The sequence below is a fragment of the Schistocerca piceifrons genome, chromosome 1 (assembly GCF_021461385.2).
Source record: "Schistocerca piceifrons isolate TAMUIC-IGC-003096 chromosome 1, iqSchPice1.1, whole genome shotgun sequence".
Lineage (NCBI taxonomy): Eukaryota > Metazoa > Arthropoda > Insecta > Orthoptera > Acrididae > Schistocerca > Schistocerca piceifrons.
Window position 1 is genome coordinate 358,626,259 of NC_060138.1, and position 19,038 is coordinate 358,645,296.

The following is a 19,038-nucleotide window of genomic DNA, read 5'->3' on the forward strand; positions in this document are numbered from 1 at the left end:
AAAAGGAAAATTGGTTAGATAGCATTAATTTAATAATCCTAATTGCAATTGCTGGAAAAAGGATAAAATCCAAATCTCTTATAACAAAGCTACAGCCTAACATAGTGCACAGAGACAACTTGTTACAGTGCAGAGTTAGGTTGGTATACTGTCAAGTCTGTTGTAACCCACCAGGTTAGCCGCCGAGAGTGCTAATGCGCTGCTTCCTGGACTCGGGTAGGCACGCTGACCCCGGTTCGAATCCACCCGGCAGATTACCGATGTCGGTCAGTGTGCCAGCCAGCCTGGATGTTGTTTTTAGGCGGTTTTCCACATCCCGCTAGGTGAATACTGGGCTGGTTCCCACATTCCGCCTCAATTACATGACCCGCAGACATCTGAATACGTTCCCACTATTTCATGAATTCCACTAGTCGCAGACAGCAGGGGTACACTACTTCCATCCCGGGGGGTACCGGGTGGTGTCAGGAAGGGCATCCGGCCACCCATTTCCACTAACCTTGCCAAATCCATTCCTAACAATGCCGACCCTGCGTCAGTGCGGGACATGGCACCAGTGAAAGAAGTGTCAAGTCCTGTTGTACTTCATTTCTTTTTCTTCACCTTCACATTCTTCGTGAGCTTGTGGGACTTTCTTACCAAATTAATAGAAATAATTTCTCTAATACTTAATGTAAATGTGTTCTCTGTCAGGAGTGAGTTTGTCCAATTTGGTGAACTGTTATACTCTGATTTCCTCACTGACCTGGACATGTATCTTTCCTTCTTATCTCATTACATGTTCATGGATACTGAAGTATTTATTTATATAATAGAAGGAAACATTCCACGTGGGAAAAAATATATCTAAAAACAAAGATGATGTGACTTACCAAACGAAAGCGCTGGCACGTCGATACACACACAAACATACACACAAAATTCTAGCTTTCGCAACCAACGGTTGCCTCGCCAGGAAAGAGGGAAGGAGAGGGAAAGATGAAAGGATTTGGGTTTTAAGGGGGAGGGTAAGGAGTCGTTCCAATACCGGGAGCGGAAAGACTTACCTTAGGGGGAAAAAAGGACAGGTATACACTCGCGCACACACACACATATCCATCCACACATATACAGACACAAGCAGACATATACAGAGGCCCTGTATATGTCTGCTTGTGTCTGTATATGTGTGGATGGATATGTGTGTGTGTGCGCGAGTGTATACCCGTCTTTTTTTCCCCCTAAGGTAAGTCTTTCCGCTCCCGGGATTGGAATGACTCCTTACCCTCCCCCTTAAAACCCAAATCCTTTCGTCTTTCCCTCTCCTTCCCTCTTTCCTGACGAGGCAACCGTTGGTTGCGAAAGCTAGAATTTTGTGTGTTTGTTTGTGTGTCTATCGATGTGCCAGCGCTTTCGTTTGGTAAGTCACATCATCTTTGTTTTTAGAAGTATTTATTTATGTATACCACAGACAGAACAACACAACTTGCTTATGAACAAGAGAAGAAATGTGCATTTTAATAGAGCTAATGTAGGAATTTTACCCGTGTCAATTTCTGTGACCCAACTCTGTTGATGTAAGCTAAATAAAACCAACAACTATGCTGGAGAATGCTGGGAGTGCAAAATCATGTTAACTAGCTCATCCCGTGTGCTGACAGCACTATGTGTCATGACATTGGACAGTACGTCTACGTTAGCTGCCTCGCCCCATGTGCCGAAGTCTTTAGTTTGAGGAAAAATTTCTGAGAATATACGTGTGAAGCACAGCTTTGTAAGAAAGGGGAATCATGGACTGTGGGAAAATCAGAAAAGAAGGGGCCCAAAGTGTTAGAGTTGTGGTGTTGCAGAAGGATGCTGAAAATGATGTGAATAGATAAGAAATGAGGTTTTCCTCAGAAATAGCAAGGAAAAGAATATGTGGAAAACACAGACTACAAGTAGAAACAAAATGCTAGGGCATTTCTTAAGACATCAAGGAACAACTTCCATGATAGAGTGAGCTAAGAGGTCCAATACTGTAAAAGAAGACTGAAATTGGAATGTATAAAACCAAAATTCAAGGGCATTGAGTGTAAGTGTTACTTGAAGATGAAGAGGTTGGCACAGGAGAGTAAGTTGTGGTAGACACATCATAAATGTCTGATGTGGGAGCTGTAAAATTTAAGTAACCATTTTATCTGTATCCTCCTCAAAAGCAAGAACTTATGTCAATATGTTATAGAGTTATCCTGATTTACAGTGTGAGCAAAGCCTTTGAATTCTGTGTTCTGTTCTGAGACATGGACATCCAGCACCTTGTTGCCTTCGTGTGGTTTCACTGCTCTTCGGCCACTTTCTGTGAATGCTCAAATCACTAGCAAACAAACACACAAGAATTGTCATTTTCAAGTATAGGAAAGAGTATGTTACGTGGATCAGACTGAATCTGATATTCACTACTAAATTAAAATATAACGATAACCTGCTTAATAGCATGTCAGTCTATCTTTGGAATGAGCAGCAATTCTGTGCAGCATGTATTCAACAAATCCTCGGTAGGCTTCGGGGTATGTGGCCCCAGATGCCTATGCACAGGTCACATGTTTACCATAAATTACTATACCTGATAGTTTCCCAGATTGTTACATCAGCCTCAGATCATGCGAATTTGGCAGCCAAGACATCAATGTAATTTCACTATCAAGCTCCTAAAACTACTGTAGCACAATTCTGGCTTTGTGGCATGGGCAGTTATCCTGCTGGAAGATGGCACTGTTATCAGAGAAGACATCAAGCATGAAGGAATGCTGCAGGTGGTCTATAACAATGTTCACAAAGGTCACAACTGTCATGATGCCTAAGATTACTACCACTACCTAGGTGAATGTTCCCCACAGCATAATACTACCCCCACCACTCCATGCCTGTGTTGTTGTGCATGTTTTGAGCAGTCTTTTGGCTTCATGATGGCATGCCTGGACACGATAATCAGCCTGGTGTTACTAGAAACATGATGCATCTGATTAGATGACATGGCTCCCAATGTCATCAACATAGGTACGCTTAAGGGTTCATTTACTGTGTACCATCATGTTCAACAATGTGTACTAAATGGTGTGTTTCAAAACACTTGTTCCTTCACCAGTGATGTTGTATCCTGTCAGACCTGCTACAGATCACTCCTTATCCTGCTTTATGGAGCGGGTGAGCCTCTGACCTCCACGCTACATGATGAGGTATGGATTTCCAAGAACATGTCAACTACTTTTGGTGTCATCATCGTTCAACTGCTTTCCACAGATGCTCACAACAGTAGCATACAAACAGCCAATCAGCACTGCCGTTTCCGAAATTTGTTTTCCAAGGGACCAAGCTATTATAACCTGCCATTTGTAAAAGTCACTTATGACTGTGAGTTTCCCAATCTGTAGCCTAAATTGTTGCTAGAATGATTTCCCATATATCTCTACTCCACTTTTACACTTTCCTTACCATATAAAGTGCCTGCAGTACCACCAAAGTGGCCCTTCAGGCTCCAACAGGCCTCAACCATCGCAGAGATATTTTCACTGAGATGAAAGGTTAAAGATAAATCTCAACACTAAAATGGCTCCCATAACTCAGAGGAATGTGAATGGATTCAAAACTCACATTAAACACCAAAACTCCTTGTACAAGTGAGACCTTTATTCTTTTGTCTTCTGAAAAAACAGTTTAAAGATATCCGTGTAGTTGTGGTTAGGGGCTATTGTGGATGAAAAGGATGAATTTTGTGGTAAGGAGCAAAACCCGTGAGAAAGGAGGATGGGATATAAAGTGCCACTCACAATGAGTTTATTATTAACAGAGGACAAGTGCAGTTGCGGAAAAGATGGGGAAGAACCTCTGCCATATTCTTTTCCAAGAAACCATACCAGCATTTGCTTTAACTAGTTTAGGGAATTCGAACCTCAGTCCTTTCAAATGCAAGCCCAGTGTCATAACGACTGCACTGTTTCACTTGGTGCCTGTGTTTGGTAATGACACATTCTACTACTCTCTGCATTGAACAAAATGGAACAGTTGTAAAGACACTGGACTCGAACTGCCCCTGAAGATGTAACAAGTATATTGTTTCATGTGACATCTATCTGTGAAGTTAATCACAGTGACAAACTACAAACGCCTCACAGGCAAATGAAGTAAAATAATCTTACTTTCAGCTGACTAAGGATGTCAAAAGTATCTTAGTGCAAGCTTTCTAATGTTTTTTTCATAAGTAGTAAAATTTTCAACAAAAACAGACAGATTTGTAGTGTTTAATCTAGTGGAGGGCAGACAATCTGACATAGCATGCTAACTTAATATTTACACACAAGTTCAAGAACAAATTTTTACAAATGTAGGTAATGACAAACATGTAAAAAGGCACCTTAAATGCGGATTGATATATAAGTTTGCTAACAAAAGTCTGTGGCATAAGTATTATCAAAAAAGCAAATTTATAACAAAGACTAGTGCAAAACATCACAAGATCACTCTTTTCAATATTTCATTAATAGTAAAGTCCTTAAAGACAGAACACTACCTCAGTTCTTACAATCCTGGAGGTAGCCCTGACAATGACATATCTGAAGGAAAGATCTTGGTATGACTTTGGATAATCAAAGCAGAATTATAATGACTGAACAAGATCTGAAATGGTTTTTCTCAGCAAGGCAGCACACTGTATCCACAACTAGGTTTGATCCCTGTATACTAAAGGCTGTAACATAATCAAATGGTCCAAAGTTTTGATGTTGATAACTGCTTTATTCCCCTCAATTTTCTCTCTACTGCAGAAAACTGAGAAGTCAATGGTAGTGATACCTGTTATACATTTGCAGAATCATATTAAGCAACAGCTTATGGAAGCTGCCTCTGCCTTAGTAATTCTTACCCTGTGCATCTTGAAGCTGATTCTACTGCACATGTCAGCAGTTGAAAAGTTTTGTGAGAAAGTCGTTTGGTATTAATACTGAACATGAAATGCATCCAGAAAACAATGTCTGCTGCATGGTCTTTCCACCAGTGAGATTCCCTCATTGATTTTTTTTTAATTTTACGGATCGAATTGACTGACTTATTGTTATTTTATTCGTAAATAATCACCACCCCAAAAGCATTACTTTCATTGGCAACTGACAGTCTGCAATCTTTCAGTTTCTTCTGCTGTTAATTAAGAATGCTAAAAGTATTTAGATCTGAAATGCTAGCTTTTGTTACCATAAGCCATGCAAAAAGGGATGATAAGGGATGATCCACATAGTCGAAGACAGGAGCAGCCAGGGTTGAACATGCGAGTAACAGCTGAATGGCTGTGTTGATCTTGCTGACATATGTAGGTGCTAGTTGAGCTGTTACATGTGTAGCATCAAAATACCGGCTGAGTGTCTTCTGAAATTGTAAATTATAATTCCTATCATACAACACATTTTAATAATCAGATATTAATTACAGTTGTCGGAATGAAATTATAACTTACAGGTGGAGGCAGAGACTGGTATCGGATATAGAAACCAGCAGCAACCAGAAGTAGATCTCTTGCAATAATCATGCCAGTCAAGGCAACTGTGAGAAATGACATAAAATGAGATTAAGAGTCACAACAAATCTCATCTAAAATACACTATTGGCCATTAAAATTGCTACACCACGAAGATGACGTGCTAAAGATGCAAAATTTAACCGACAGGAAGAAGATGCTGTGATATGCAAATGATTGCCTTTTCAGAGCATTCACACAAGGATGGCGCCGGTGGTGACACCTACAACGTGCTGACATGAGGAAAGTTTCCAACCGATTTCTCATACACAAACAGCAGCTGACCAGCGTTGTGTGGTGAAACGTTGTTGTGACGCCCCATGTAAGGAGGAGAAATGCATACCATCACTTTTCCGACTTTGATAAAGGCCGGATTGTAGCCTATCGCGATTGCGGTTTATTGTATTGCGACATTACTGCTCACGTTGGTCGAGATCCACTGTTAGCAGAATATGGAACCGGTGAGTTCAAGAGGGTAATACGGAACGCCGTGCTGGATTCCAACGGCCTCGTATCACTAGCACTTGAGATGACAGGCATCTTGTAACAGATCGTGCAGCCAGGTCTCGATCCCTGAGTCAACAGATGGGGACATTTGCAAGACGACAACCATCTGCACGAACAGTTCGACGACGTTTGCAGCAGCATGGACTATCAGCTCAGGGATCATGGCTGCAGTTACCCTTGACACTGCATCACAGACAGGAGCGCCTGCGATGCACGAATGGCAAAACGTCATTTTTTCAGATGAATCCAGGTTCTGTTTACAGCATCATGATGGTCGCATCCGTATTTGGCGACATCGCAGTGAACGCACATTGGAAGCGTGTATTCATCATCGCCATACTCTCGTATCACCCGGCGTGACGGTATGGGGTGCCATTGGTTACACGTCTCAGTCACCTCTTGTCTGCATTGACGGCACTTTGAACAGTGGACGTTACATTTCAGATGTGTTACGACCCGCGGCTCTACCCTTCATTCGATCCCTGCGAAACCCTACATTTCAGCAGGATAATGCACGACCACATGTTGCAGGTCCTGTACGGGCCTTTCTGGATACAGAAAATGTTTGACTTCCGCCCTGTCCAGCACATTCTCCAGATCTCTCACCAATTGAAAACGTCTGGTCAATGGTGGCTGAGCAACTGGCTCGTCACAATACGCCAGTCACTACTCTTGATGAACTGTGGTACCGTGTTGAAGCTGGATGGGCAGCTGTACCTGTACACGCCATCCAAGCTCTGTCTGACTCAATGCCCAGGCCTATCAAGGCCATTATTACGGCCAGAGGTGGTTGTTTTGGGTACTAATTTCTCAGGATCTATGCACCCAAATTGCGTGAAATTGTAATCACATGTCAGCTCTAGTATATTCGTCCAGTGAATACCCGTTTATCATCTGCATTTCTTCTTGGTGTAGCAATTTTAATGGCCAGTAGTGTACAAGGTAGTTATTAATTGGAATGTTCAGATCTTCAAAAAGTCATAAACTGGTTAAAAGATTTGATGTGTAACTTGGAGGAATAGTCTCACGATGACAGAAAACATGTATCCAAATATATCTTGACTTTATTAGTTGCCATTTCATTCACACAAAATACCAGAGATATCATGGGCTGAAACATTTCTTTTACCACAGGAACTGCTTAATCTTGGATCTTTGCTCCTTATAGATTCTTTTCATAAAACAAATGTGTTTCTAACTGAAGATGATAAATGAACAGATATGCCACTGTGAAACATTATAAATGTGACATTAGTTAGGGCACAACTCGGTGTTAGTTTTTACTTATGCTTAACATTTTTCTATGTGAATTTCAATCATAAGCAACTGCAGTTTGATTTCCATGGGACAAACACCTATCTACATCTACAAACCTCAATTTCTTAATGCTATTCATCACACAAAAAGTTTTCATTGGAACTATGTCTTTTAAGGCTATTATTTCCATCTACATAAATTTCAACATTTTTTGTCATCCACTGTTTTTATAACATACCTATTCGTGCAAATTGTGGTTTCCTGTGTCTTGTCAAGCAGGATACATCACACATTATTTTTTCATTCTCTCTATTGATATCTGTTACTTTATAGTACCACAAGATGCTAAAATCATCATTTCTCTGGCTTAAATTTTACACTCAACATTATCCCTTTGTCTATGTCACAGATGTAACTCTGCTCACAAATCCTCTGGGACATTACGTACTTACATTTTAGTGATAAACAATCTTCAGCAATAGTAGGCAGAATAAAAAATTCACTTCTATTTGTTGCTTTTTTTGTGTCTGTTTAAAAGGGGGGGGAGAGTGAGATGTATTTTGTAATATATGACAGCTTCTATCTGACTGACAGTGAACCTTACAATTTTTAGTAAAACTAACAAACACAAAAATGCTATATTGTACAATAAAAAAGAATTAATAAATGTTACTAAATATTATTGATTATGCATATGAAGGCACATGTTTGTAGGATATAATACAATTGCTTTATTAAAAAATGTTCTGTGCTTATTTGTATCTTTTGGCCATCGGACTTCTCTTACATTTTAATTGAAGCTGCAGGCAGTGCGGACCCGACTCCGGCACTTGTCGTAATCAAGAAAATTCTCCTTATGTGTTCTTCACTTCACTTCAATAAATAAAAACATACTTGATGATGTTGTTCAATTTAATATTATTCACACACACATACAATACATAGATTTCGCAATACTTCAAATCTAAAATTGCATATCTTCATCATCCTTTTACATACCGGGGGGGGGGGGGGGGTCTGTACATAAATTGAATGTTTTTTCTTTCATTTGTCTGTTTTTTTATTTTTATTTTTTTTACATTTGCCGATAGGGGTCGATATCCTTTATTGTCAGCTTTTTTATTTATGGAGTGAATATGTCAGCTTAGCCTATGTATGTTGGAATTCTACAAGAAATTAAAGATTATATACATAATATGACAGTCAATTACTTGTTTGAATTTAGCACATTAACAATAATGTTCAGTTTGCTTCCTTGTCACTGCCAGGTTTTGCGCTGGTGTACTGGCCGATTTGGCAGCTAAGAGCTAGACGCTAACACACAACAGGCTAGAAGCTACTGTCGCATGGGCATACACTCGCTTTCTTGGTGTTGATTTCACATTGACTATCACACTTTCACCTGAGTGTCACATACCGAAGAATCGCTATGGCGTTTTTCTTCATTCTGTGTGCAGTGGATGTTTGCTTATTGTTCAAAATCCGATGCTGTGGCAGAAGATCTCAATTTTTATGGCACGGGCGTCATTATTACCCGTCGTACTCGCATTTTCAGCAGAGAGAAACCTGACCAACAGCATCTGTCGATGAGGTAAGTACGGGCTCGAACAATTATAGTTCACTTGTCAGTGTGTCAAGCGGTGTGAGCCACAATACTCAGAAGTTATTTCATTGCCAACGCATGTTCCTGTCACCGCACTAGACCAGCCACTTGTTGAAAGACATGTATAGCCGTCCAAAACACTGTATAAATTGCTTGTCTTCAAAGTTCATTTCTTCATATACAGTTTGATTTCCAATGAAAATTCATACAAGTATTGAGTTATAACAATATACATAACATGATATCTTACACCTATGGCTGACATTCCATCCATTGCTTATATTACAAACATAAATTTCTCATGAAATTTTCATTAACTGGGTTCTGTTACTACAGTCTGTCTGTTAGTTTCAACTTTTCTTCATTCACATCACATATACAAATTAATTACATATCGCATTATTATGATACAATACAAGGATATGATACTTTTTGCTTCATTTTATAGATACGCTTTTATCACTTATGGGAGCTCATTTCTTCCTAAGGTAGAAGAGGGAGAAAAACATTGGAAATAGGACTAAAACACTGCACATTGCTGGCCTAACCACGCTTGGCGCCGCCTCCTTTGTTTGGGAGAGAAGAAGGGAAATACTCATCTACTGGCTCAAGGATTTATGAGGAAATGTTACTCATACAATGATGGGACTAGATGCCAAGGAACTTTTGTTTCACTGAAATAAGTGTACCTACTAGTCATCCATGTAGTATCATGTTGTTTCTTCATGTGTTAGTGCTGTTTACTTCATTTCACATGTAGCTTAGTGTGTAACATGAAGTTTTAACCAACATAGACTTGTCTTTCTCAAATACTGGAAATGTCATTATTCAAGCTTTCATGTGACACGATAAAAATTAACCAGTTTTTGTAAAATCTCATGCTTAAATGTTTATGTGTACTCTGCAGGGAACAGGTATTGATAAGTGTCACAGAGAGAGACACTGCGATGATGCATATTTAATTTTTAATTTGCCTTATGACCTTTGTATAAATATCCTTATAACTAAATTGTTTACTCGAGGTGTGGCCTATTTCTTCAATTGGTACCTGCTACTCTCGACATAATTCTCTTTTTCTGCGCCGTGACGATGCACTGGTCGCTGAAACAAAAAACTTAAAACTAACTGCATTACATAGCTCAGTGGCGACTGATACTTTTGGTCATTGCATACATCCACAGATATTTCCGTACTTTGTGTAAATTCATAGACATTTGTTTATTCTGTTACCCATTATGATCATTTGCTCTGCAAAGAAAATTATTTGACATCTCTCACAGTATTTTGTTGTTAGCCCTTAGCTTACACGTTTTTCATTTACTTTGTATTTAAGTTAGGTACATATTGCATTCCTATTTTTGTTGCACCTTCTGCCAGTCTGTTGTGCATGTGCACAGGTCAATGTCTCCTATTCTGCTACTGATGTCAGTGCATATTGTTGAGTGTGTGGCAGCTGCACCATAAGCAAATTTCATTTATACTTTCACTTCGCATGAATTGGTGTATTCTTCTCATTGCTGTTAATTTTTATGCCTACATGTACAAATCAAAAGAATTACTTACGCCTATACACATTACTTTACCTTAAAATATACTACAGAAGCAAAATTACATTTAGAATTATGTACACTATGTACAAATTATCTTGTGATACAAAAAAAAGCTACCATGCTTTGTCGTTCTATAAAGACTTTTATGTCTTTGTGAGGGTGGAGAACCTTGTCTCTTCCTGTTTTCTCATAAGCTAACCTGTACATGCCAGGATATGCTATTCTGGAAATTACATAAGGTCCTGAATAGAGTAATTGCCACTTCTTATTCAGTTTGCCAAATTTTGTTGATTTAGGGCGCATCAGTAAGAGGACTTGTTGCCCTTCAAAAAATTGTGTAAGACGTTTCAGTTTCTTGTTACAAATTTTCGTTCTATACTTGGCCCTGTTTTCTAGTATAACTACAGCTTGCTTGATTTTGTCTTTTAGTGTCATTTCTGTAGTGAGTATCTTTGGTGTGGGAGACTCCCACTCATTCGTTTGTTTTGTCTGAACATCAATTCATTAGGTGTGAAACCTGTTGAAGAAAGTGGTAGGTTATTGACAACATGCATGAAAGGAGTTACGTATTCTACCCATCAGGTGCTTTTGTGTGGGGTGTATGTCCTTCTGGGTAAAAAAGGCTTACTAATATGTGCTTTATGCCCTGTGAGGTCACAAATTGTTTCCACTTTTGCCCCGCGAAATATGAAGCATTATCAGTAAGTAGTACCTTTGGTTTACCTACTCTTCTCAAATAGTCGCCCTCAATTCTTTTTCTGATATTTGTGGCTTTTGATATGTTTCGAGAAAATATCATATAGTGCTACTACGTATCTTACTCCTCGTTTACTTCTTGGATATGGACCAGCTATGCCCAGGCATACTATATCTAGAGGACTTTTTGTGAGCTTAGGGTGTAGCTCAGTATAGCTCAGTATATTTTGACACATTGGACTGTTTTGATTTTTGACATATTGCACACTTTCTTAATACCTGCAGGACACACCTTCTCAAATTTGGAAACTAACAAAGTGTTGCAATTTTTTCAGTATATTTGCCTACTCCATAATGTCCCCATACTTCATGTGAGTGTCTTATAAATTCGTTGATGTAATCTTCAGGAACACACACACACACACACACACACACACACACACACACACACACACCATTGATCAGATTTTTCATGTTTCCCATGCAACAAAACGCCCTGGTATTCCTGATACCATTTACTTACCATTCCACCTTCATCTTGCTTAAGGTTTTGCATGACTACTCCATCTGCGATCTTGCTGTTGTATAATTTTCATTTGCTTACAAAACTTATGGCAATCAGACTGTTGTGCTGAACCTGCATTAATAACATTCTGATTTCTGCATCCTGCTCTGTTAATTCACCAAATTCCTCTAAACCTTGTGGTAACCTGGACAAGACATCCGCAATAACATTCTGACTTCCTTTAATATAAATGATTTCGAAACTGAATTCTTGTAAATATAGACACCACATAGCTAATCGACGATGTAATAGTTTACATCTTAAAAGAAATGACAGTGACTGATGGTTACAATAAATTTTGGTATTCTTGCCCCACAAAAAATATTCAAACTTCTTAAATGCCCATATTACTGCTAAACTTTCCAATTCTGACACAGAGTAAGACCTTTCTGCTTCTGGTAACATGCAATTAGCAAAACAGATGACCTTGAGTACTTCCTTACCTTCTTCCTCTCTCATCTGGAATAAGCGTGCCCCCCAGCCCTTGATATGAGGCATCTGTGCATGGACAAAAGTCCATGGACATGTCAGGGTGGCTAAGAATGTTTGCATTTACGAATGCTTGCTTAATGTTATTAAAGTCCTCCTGACACTTACCATCACATAACCAAAGGACTTCTGCCACCACAAACAAATGATGTATATTTTCGACTTTCTTCATGAAGCTTTATTTGCCAGTAGGACACTTGAGATCGAGTATACTGAAATATTTTGCATTGTAAAACTTTAGAAGCTGTTCGTCCAAGTTGTCTGGTCTTAGGCATACTGGTACTATAATCTTACTGATACCTCTAGCACCAAGAAATAATCCTACAGAACCATATGGTTTGCTTCCTGGTAATATTGGACTATAATAAGTTGAAAATGAAGGTTGTCTAATTCCCCATTTAATCGTATGATTGATCTCTTCCTTTACTGCCTCTCCTTTTGTCCATGGAATAGGATATGGCATTATACAAAATGTTTTATGTAGTTAGACTTCAAATTTATATTCATAGTCTTTGATTACTCCTGGCTCCCTAATGAAAACAGTGGCATACTTAAATAACAAGTTAGAACGTTCTTGTCATTGTGTCTCATTTAGTACCTGTGATTAACTTAGTTTCTGCTCTACAATTTCGTAACTAACCTCAGTGTTTGCTTCTTGTTCAGTAATAAATTTGTTTGTGAAATATACAGCTGGAAAGGAATACTGTACCACTACATTTGACTCTAGTTTGTTTTTGTTACTTTCACCACCTGGTCTGACTAAATCAATAGAAAAGATGTGATCCTTTACTAAAAAAAGTGGCATTTACCATTACCTACGTCAATCTGCGTTTTGTATGTTCTGAATGTGTCCATGCCAGTAAGACAATTAACTATAAGTTTGTTGATTATAAGAAAGTTGCACTTCACTGTAAAATGTTCAATTTGTAATGGAATAAGTGCTTGATGTTTAACCAATTTAGCCTTACTGCCTGTAGCAGTTTGCACCTTGCAATTTTGGACAGGAAATGTTGGGAATTTGTCTCTCTTCTTGTGATGGTGTTCAGGTTGTGTCAAACTATCAATTTTGGTATTCATATCTTGTTTCATATCAATGAATCTGTTGTTCATATTGTGTTTCTTATCATCAAAGTTCAAGTTTATTTTAGATAATAACTGCCATAGTAATGCTTCAGATGTACCACTGTGGTTGCTGTCAACTGTACTTTCCAAGTTTATGTTTGTGTTGTGATCAAGTGGCGTCTGTAATGTGCTGTCAAAATTCATATTGGAATCACTCTCCAATGTTTCACTCAGGAGCGGTACGTCGCTCTGGGAGATGCATGACAGTCTCATCAATTGTAAACATTGTGTCATCAAGGTTGTTCTGCTGTGAAGCATCGCTATCATTTGTCACTCCTGCGACACTCATCTCTGATCTACTTAAACTTTCTGCAGTAAGCATGCACGGTGCCTGAACTTTGTTCAGTCTCATAGTTCTACACCATCTTGGCTGATTGCATTTTCGCTATTGTTGTCAACAATGGGCATATATTTTTTGGCCATGTTCTATGTATATGCAAAAAATGAAATGCTCACAAAAATTTTAAAAATTTCATATGCTATTACATCTGACAAATGCAATTCACATGATGTCAAACCCTGTTTTATGCTGCACAAACTATTGTGTCACAATTCTTTATGATTTACTGACAATATGTATCACACTAAAAAGTTTCTGTAAAGTTTTTGCAAATAAAATTCAAGGAAGGGAATGATGAGCAAAAGGTTTCTATATGCATCAAAGGAGGCATTACCAAGTGTAACTATGCAAGCAACTTGCGTAGCCGTCCTACCTTTGCTGCGCCAAACAAAACAGCTTATGACCGAAAATTTTACATGACCTGGGTCCACTTCTTAACCCATTCAAAATTTTTTCATCTCGGTTCTTGCCTTTTTGTAACACTTGCTCCCCATTGTGATTCATGCAAACAGAAAATACAGGCAGTTAGTTTTTATGATTCATAACAATGTCATAGAAATTTGTTATTATAACAATAGTTAACAAACACTACTCACAACCGCTGCCCTGAAGTCCTGGCAAACAGGTTGATAGTTGCAATTAAAATATATATATATATTATTATTATTATTATTATTACTAAGTATTATTGACTATGCATATGAAGACACATGTTTGTAGGATGTAATATGACTGCATTACTAAAAAATGTTCTGCAATTATTTGTATTTTTTGGCCATTGGACTTCGCTAACATTTTAATTGAAGCTACAGGTGATGGACCCCGAGAACACCGGTGCTTGTCATAATCAAGAAAATCTTCCTTATATGTTCTTCACTTCACTTCAATAAATAAAAACATACTTGATACTGTTGTTCAATATAATATTATTCACACACGCATATGATACATGGAGCTCACAATACGTCATATCTAAATTCATACATCTTCATCGTCCTTCTACGTACGAGAGTGTGTAAGAGTAATAACAAAAAAACTGTACAAAAATTGAATGTTTTTTCTTTAATTTGTCTGTGCCTTACTGTGCATTCATAATTAACGTCTTTGCAAACTTTCTGTTTCTTTTTTTGTTTTTAATAAATCTTAATTTTACAGCATCCTGGGAGCCTTTCATCATGTACCTACACAATTGCCATTGTTTAATTACTAGCAAATTGCTCTCTGGTTCTAACCATTTATTGACTGCAATCTAAATAACACTGTACCTTTACCTAATAATTCCGGGTCATGACCAATGAGTCCTGCTGTTGTAGAAACCAGACAAGATCAATAAGTTATTTATTGGGCCTACTGAAAGCTGTAGTAGTGATATCAACATCAAATAAATATAATCAAAATAGACTGATGCCTAGTGGTGGTTTATCCTGTGGTGCAACGGAGAAATCAACCCTTGCAGAAATATTTATGAATGAGAAAATTTTACAAAGCATAAAGATTTTATTAACTTCAACTCAACTCTGTGAAAGATTTGGTAAAATATATGAACTGTTCTGTTGAAGTCTACCATCATTTTTGAGATTGACAGTCAGCTCTTATGTGCTCTGCTTGACATGTGCACAAAATCCAGTTCTGCAGTTTTAGCCCAAGCAACGAGTCAGAATATAGACATTAGAATCTTTGACTGAAGTTAATGGGATTCCTAGTTTTTATAGCCCTTTCTTGAATAGAATAAGTATGGAGCTTCAGGGAAACTCTACATGAGGAATGAATTTACAGCTATATGAATGTGGGGTGTCTGTTTTTTCAGACATGTCTGAAAGAACAGACACCATACAGAATCCGCAGTCATGTTACATTATATATTATATGTAAATTGAAGGTACCGGGAGGGGGGGGGGGGGGGCATGCAAACCTGAGATCTCCTGCTTACTAGACAGTTGCATTAAACATTGTGCCACCCAGACACAGCGTTACCGTAAGTGCGTGGCCTATCTTGGCCGACCCACACTGGCACACAGCACCACCTACCCGCAGTCCCTGTCCCAAGTCTCCACGCTCACTGCTTTGAGATTCCCGCAGGAGGTCATCTGTAACTGTGCATCCACACTGAACGAAGTGGATTCATTGTCCGTCAAGATGAGTCAGTTACATGAATGCATGGTGTCTTGTTTTTTCAGGCATGTCCAAAAGAACAGACACAATGCAGAGTCTGCAGCTGTGACACATTATATGTAAATTGAGGGTGGGGGGGGGGGGGGAGGGAAGGGAAGGTAAGGGACTATTGACATCACCTTCATCAGTACTGTACGCGGAATCAGCGGTGATGAGTGAAACTGTTTGCCAGACAGGCATTTGAACCAGGGATTTACCACTTACTAGGGAGTTGCATTAACCACTGTGCCACTGGACAGTGTGTATCAAAATGGCACAGACTTATCTCAGCAAACCTCTTGGCTGGCCCACACTCCCACCTAGCACCACAAATCCACAGTCCCTGTCCATGGCCTCCATGATCGCTACTTTGAGATTCCCACAGGAAGTCAGGTGGAATTATGCATCCACACTGAAAAAGGTGGATTCATTGCCCATCAAGGTGAATCAATTACGAGGGCTGGAACTTAAATAGTAGCAACTATTTATTCACAACCGATACAAAAGAGTGACATGTTTCACCTGTTACTGTCCTTCAAAGTAGTCACCAGTGCTGTGTAGAACCCATTGCCAGCAATATGGAAGGTATAGTATACCATCAGTGGAGCCTGTTCTGTTGACGGTGCGAATGGAGTGGTCTAAAGTTATGATGATTCTTATGTAAGACTGTGATGGTGTTATCTAACGCATTACGTTCCTCCACAGCAGATCGTCAATGCACAGTGTTACTGTTCATTTTTGGATCACCACCTGTGACCAGCTTTGCGAAAGAAGCGGCGACACTTTCTGCGCAAACCACCCATCATTTTGCGTGACAATGTGCGGGCGCATACAGCACAATCTGTGGTTGCTCTGTTCAATCAATGGGACTGGGAAGTACTGTACCATCCACCATATTCCCCGGACTTAAGTCCTTGTGACTCTGATTTGATTCCAAAGATGAAGGAAACACTTCATGACATTTGCTTCAGAACTGTTCTAGAGATTCGACAAGCAGTAGACCGCTCCATTCGCACCATCAACAGAACAGACTCTGCTAGTGGTATACTAAACCTTCCACATCACTGGCAACGGGTTCTACACAATGCTGGTGACTACTCTGAAGGACAGTAACAGGGGCAAACAAGTAACTCTTTTGTATCGATTGTGAATAAATAGTTGCCACTATTTAAGTTCCAACCCTCGTTTATGAATGTGTGGTGTATGTTCTTCCAGACTTTTTTCCCCATCCACCCTCCACCTGTAATTTACATATAAGGTATCACAGTTGCAGATTCTGCATGGCATTCATATAATTGATTCACCTCAGTCAGCAATGAATCCACCTTCTTCAGTGAGGGTGCTCAATTACGCCTGACCTTCTGCAGGGATCTCAAAGTAGCGAGCATAGAGGACGTGGACTGGGACTATGGTTAGATGGCACTAGGTGAGAGTGTCAGTTGGCCAAGAGGTGTGCCAAGATAGTCCACGCAGTTGCAATAAACACTGTGGCCAGGTGGCACAGTGAGTAATGCAACTGCCTAGTAAGTGGGACATCCTGGTTTTGAATCCCAGTCCATCACATAATTTCCCTCATCGCTGCTGATTCCACCCAGTCCTGATGCAGCTGAAATCAGTTGTCCCTTCCCTTTCTCCTCCCCTCCACCTTCAATTTACATATAGAATTTACAGCTCTCACACATGCTGTTCCGCTTCTGCAATTCCTCTTGAAAATGATTTGTAGGTCACTTTAACAAGACAATGAAACTCCTGAAATTGACTGTTACCATACCAATGGCAATGTCTGACGTGGAGCAATCTTTCTCTGCCCTGAACAGAATAAAACCATTTCTGCTAGGTACTATGGGTCAAGAGTGGTTGATAGCAGTAGTGGCACTCGTGAGTGAAAAAGAATTTGTACACAGCATCACAGACTTTAACAAATGTGCCACTACAGATTCCCTGCTCTTAAAGAGAGGAGAAGGGTTTTTCTTATGAGCATTCATTGTAAAGTAAGTGTATTTATCTATAGCATTTATTATGTTGTTCATTTTTTTGCATTTTCATGTCAGTTATTTTGTACTTTATAGTCTATCTTCCAGTGAAGTGCCTAGAAAAAAACTATCTGAAGTGCTAATGCTGCCCATTAAAACTGCAGCATGAGGAAAAATTACCTTCCATTAGGAGAGTCGAATGCACTTCACGACTGGAGATCTTTTGCCACCAGAAAAATATTAACTGCAACCTGACAAATGATCAAGTCATTATGAAAAATGCCCATTTTTGGGAATGATTCGAAGCCTGCTTCCTTGCTTGGAAGAAATGAAAAATACAACCCGGAGGGGCGGGGGGATATGAAATTGGTCCTGCTTTCTTGTCAGTAATCTACGTCTGTATTCTGCAAACTCCTGTGAGGTGCATGATAGAGGGTATATACCATTGTACCAGTTATTATGGTTTCTTCCTGTTCCATTCCTGTATGAAGTGTGGGAAGAATGATTCTTTGAATGCCTCTTATCCTTACAATCCCTATGGGAGCAATATATAGGGGTTTGTAATATATTTCTAGAGTCATCATTTCAAGCCAATTCTCGAAACTTTGTTAACAGACTTTCTCGGGATAGTTTACGTCTATCTTCAAAAGTCTTCCAGTTCAGTTCCTTCAGTATCTCTCTGACACTCTGCCATGGATCAAACAAACCTGTGGCCATTCATGCTGCCCTTCTCTGTATATATTCAGTATCCCCTGTTAGTCCTATTTGGTACAGTCCCAAACACTTTAGCAATATTCTAGAACTGGTAGTACGAGTTATTTGTAAGCATTCTCCTTTGTAGACTGTTCACACCTTCCCAGTAATCTACCAATAAACTGAAGTCTACCTTTATCCACAACTGAGCCTATGTCATCAGTCCATTTCATATCCCTACAAAATGTTACATTCAGGTATTTGTATGAGTTGGCAGATTCCAATAGTGACTCATTGATATTATAGGATTCTATGTTTATTTCCTTTTGTGAAGTGCACAATTTTACATTTCTGAACATTTAATTACCAATCTTTGCACCACACTGACATCTTATCAAGATCTGATTGAATATTTATGCAGCTTCTTTCAGACAGTACTTCTTCATAGATAATTGCAACATCCACAAAAAGTCTGAGGTTACTATTAATATCTTCTGCAAGATCATTATGGTACAACATGAACATCATGGGTCCCAAAACACTTCCCTGGGGCACATGTGAAGTTACT

The 19,038-nt window shown here is 39.2% G+C and overlaps 1 protein-coding gene across 1 annotated transcript in view; it reads right to left on the bottom strand.

The window, feature by feature from the left end:
• LOC124784960 (probable cardiolipin synthase (CMP-forming)) overlaps positions 1–19,038 on the bottom strand; it is a 98,860-nt gene that overhangs the window by 1,789 nt on the left and 78,033 nt on the right. Inside the window, 3 exon segments of the mRNA XM_047254141.1 lie at positions 5,206–5,228; positions 5,230–5,376; positions 5,465–5,550. Of these exon segments, the coding sequence (XP_047110097.1) occupies positions 5,206–5,228; positions 5,230–5,376; positions 5,465–5,550 (256 nt within the window).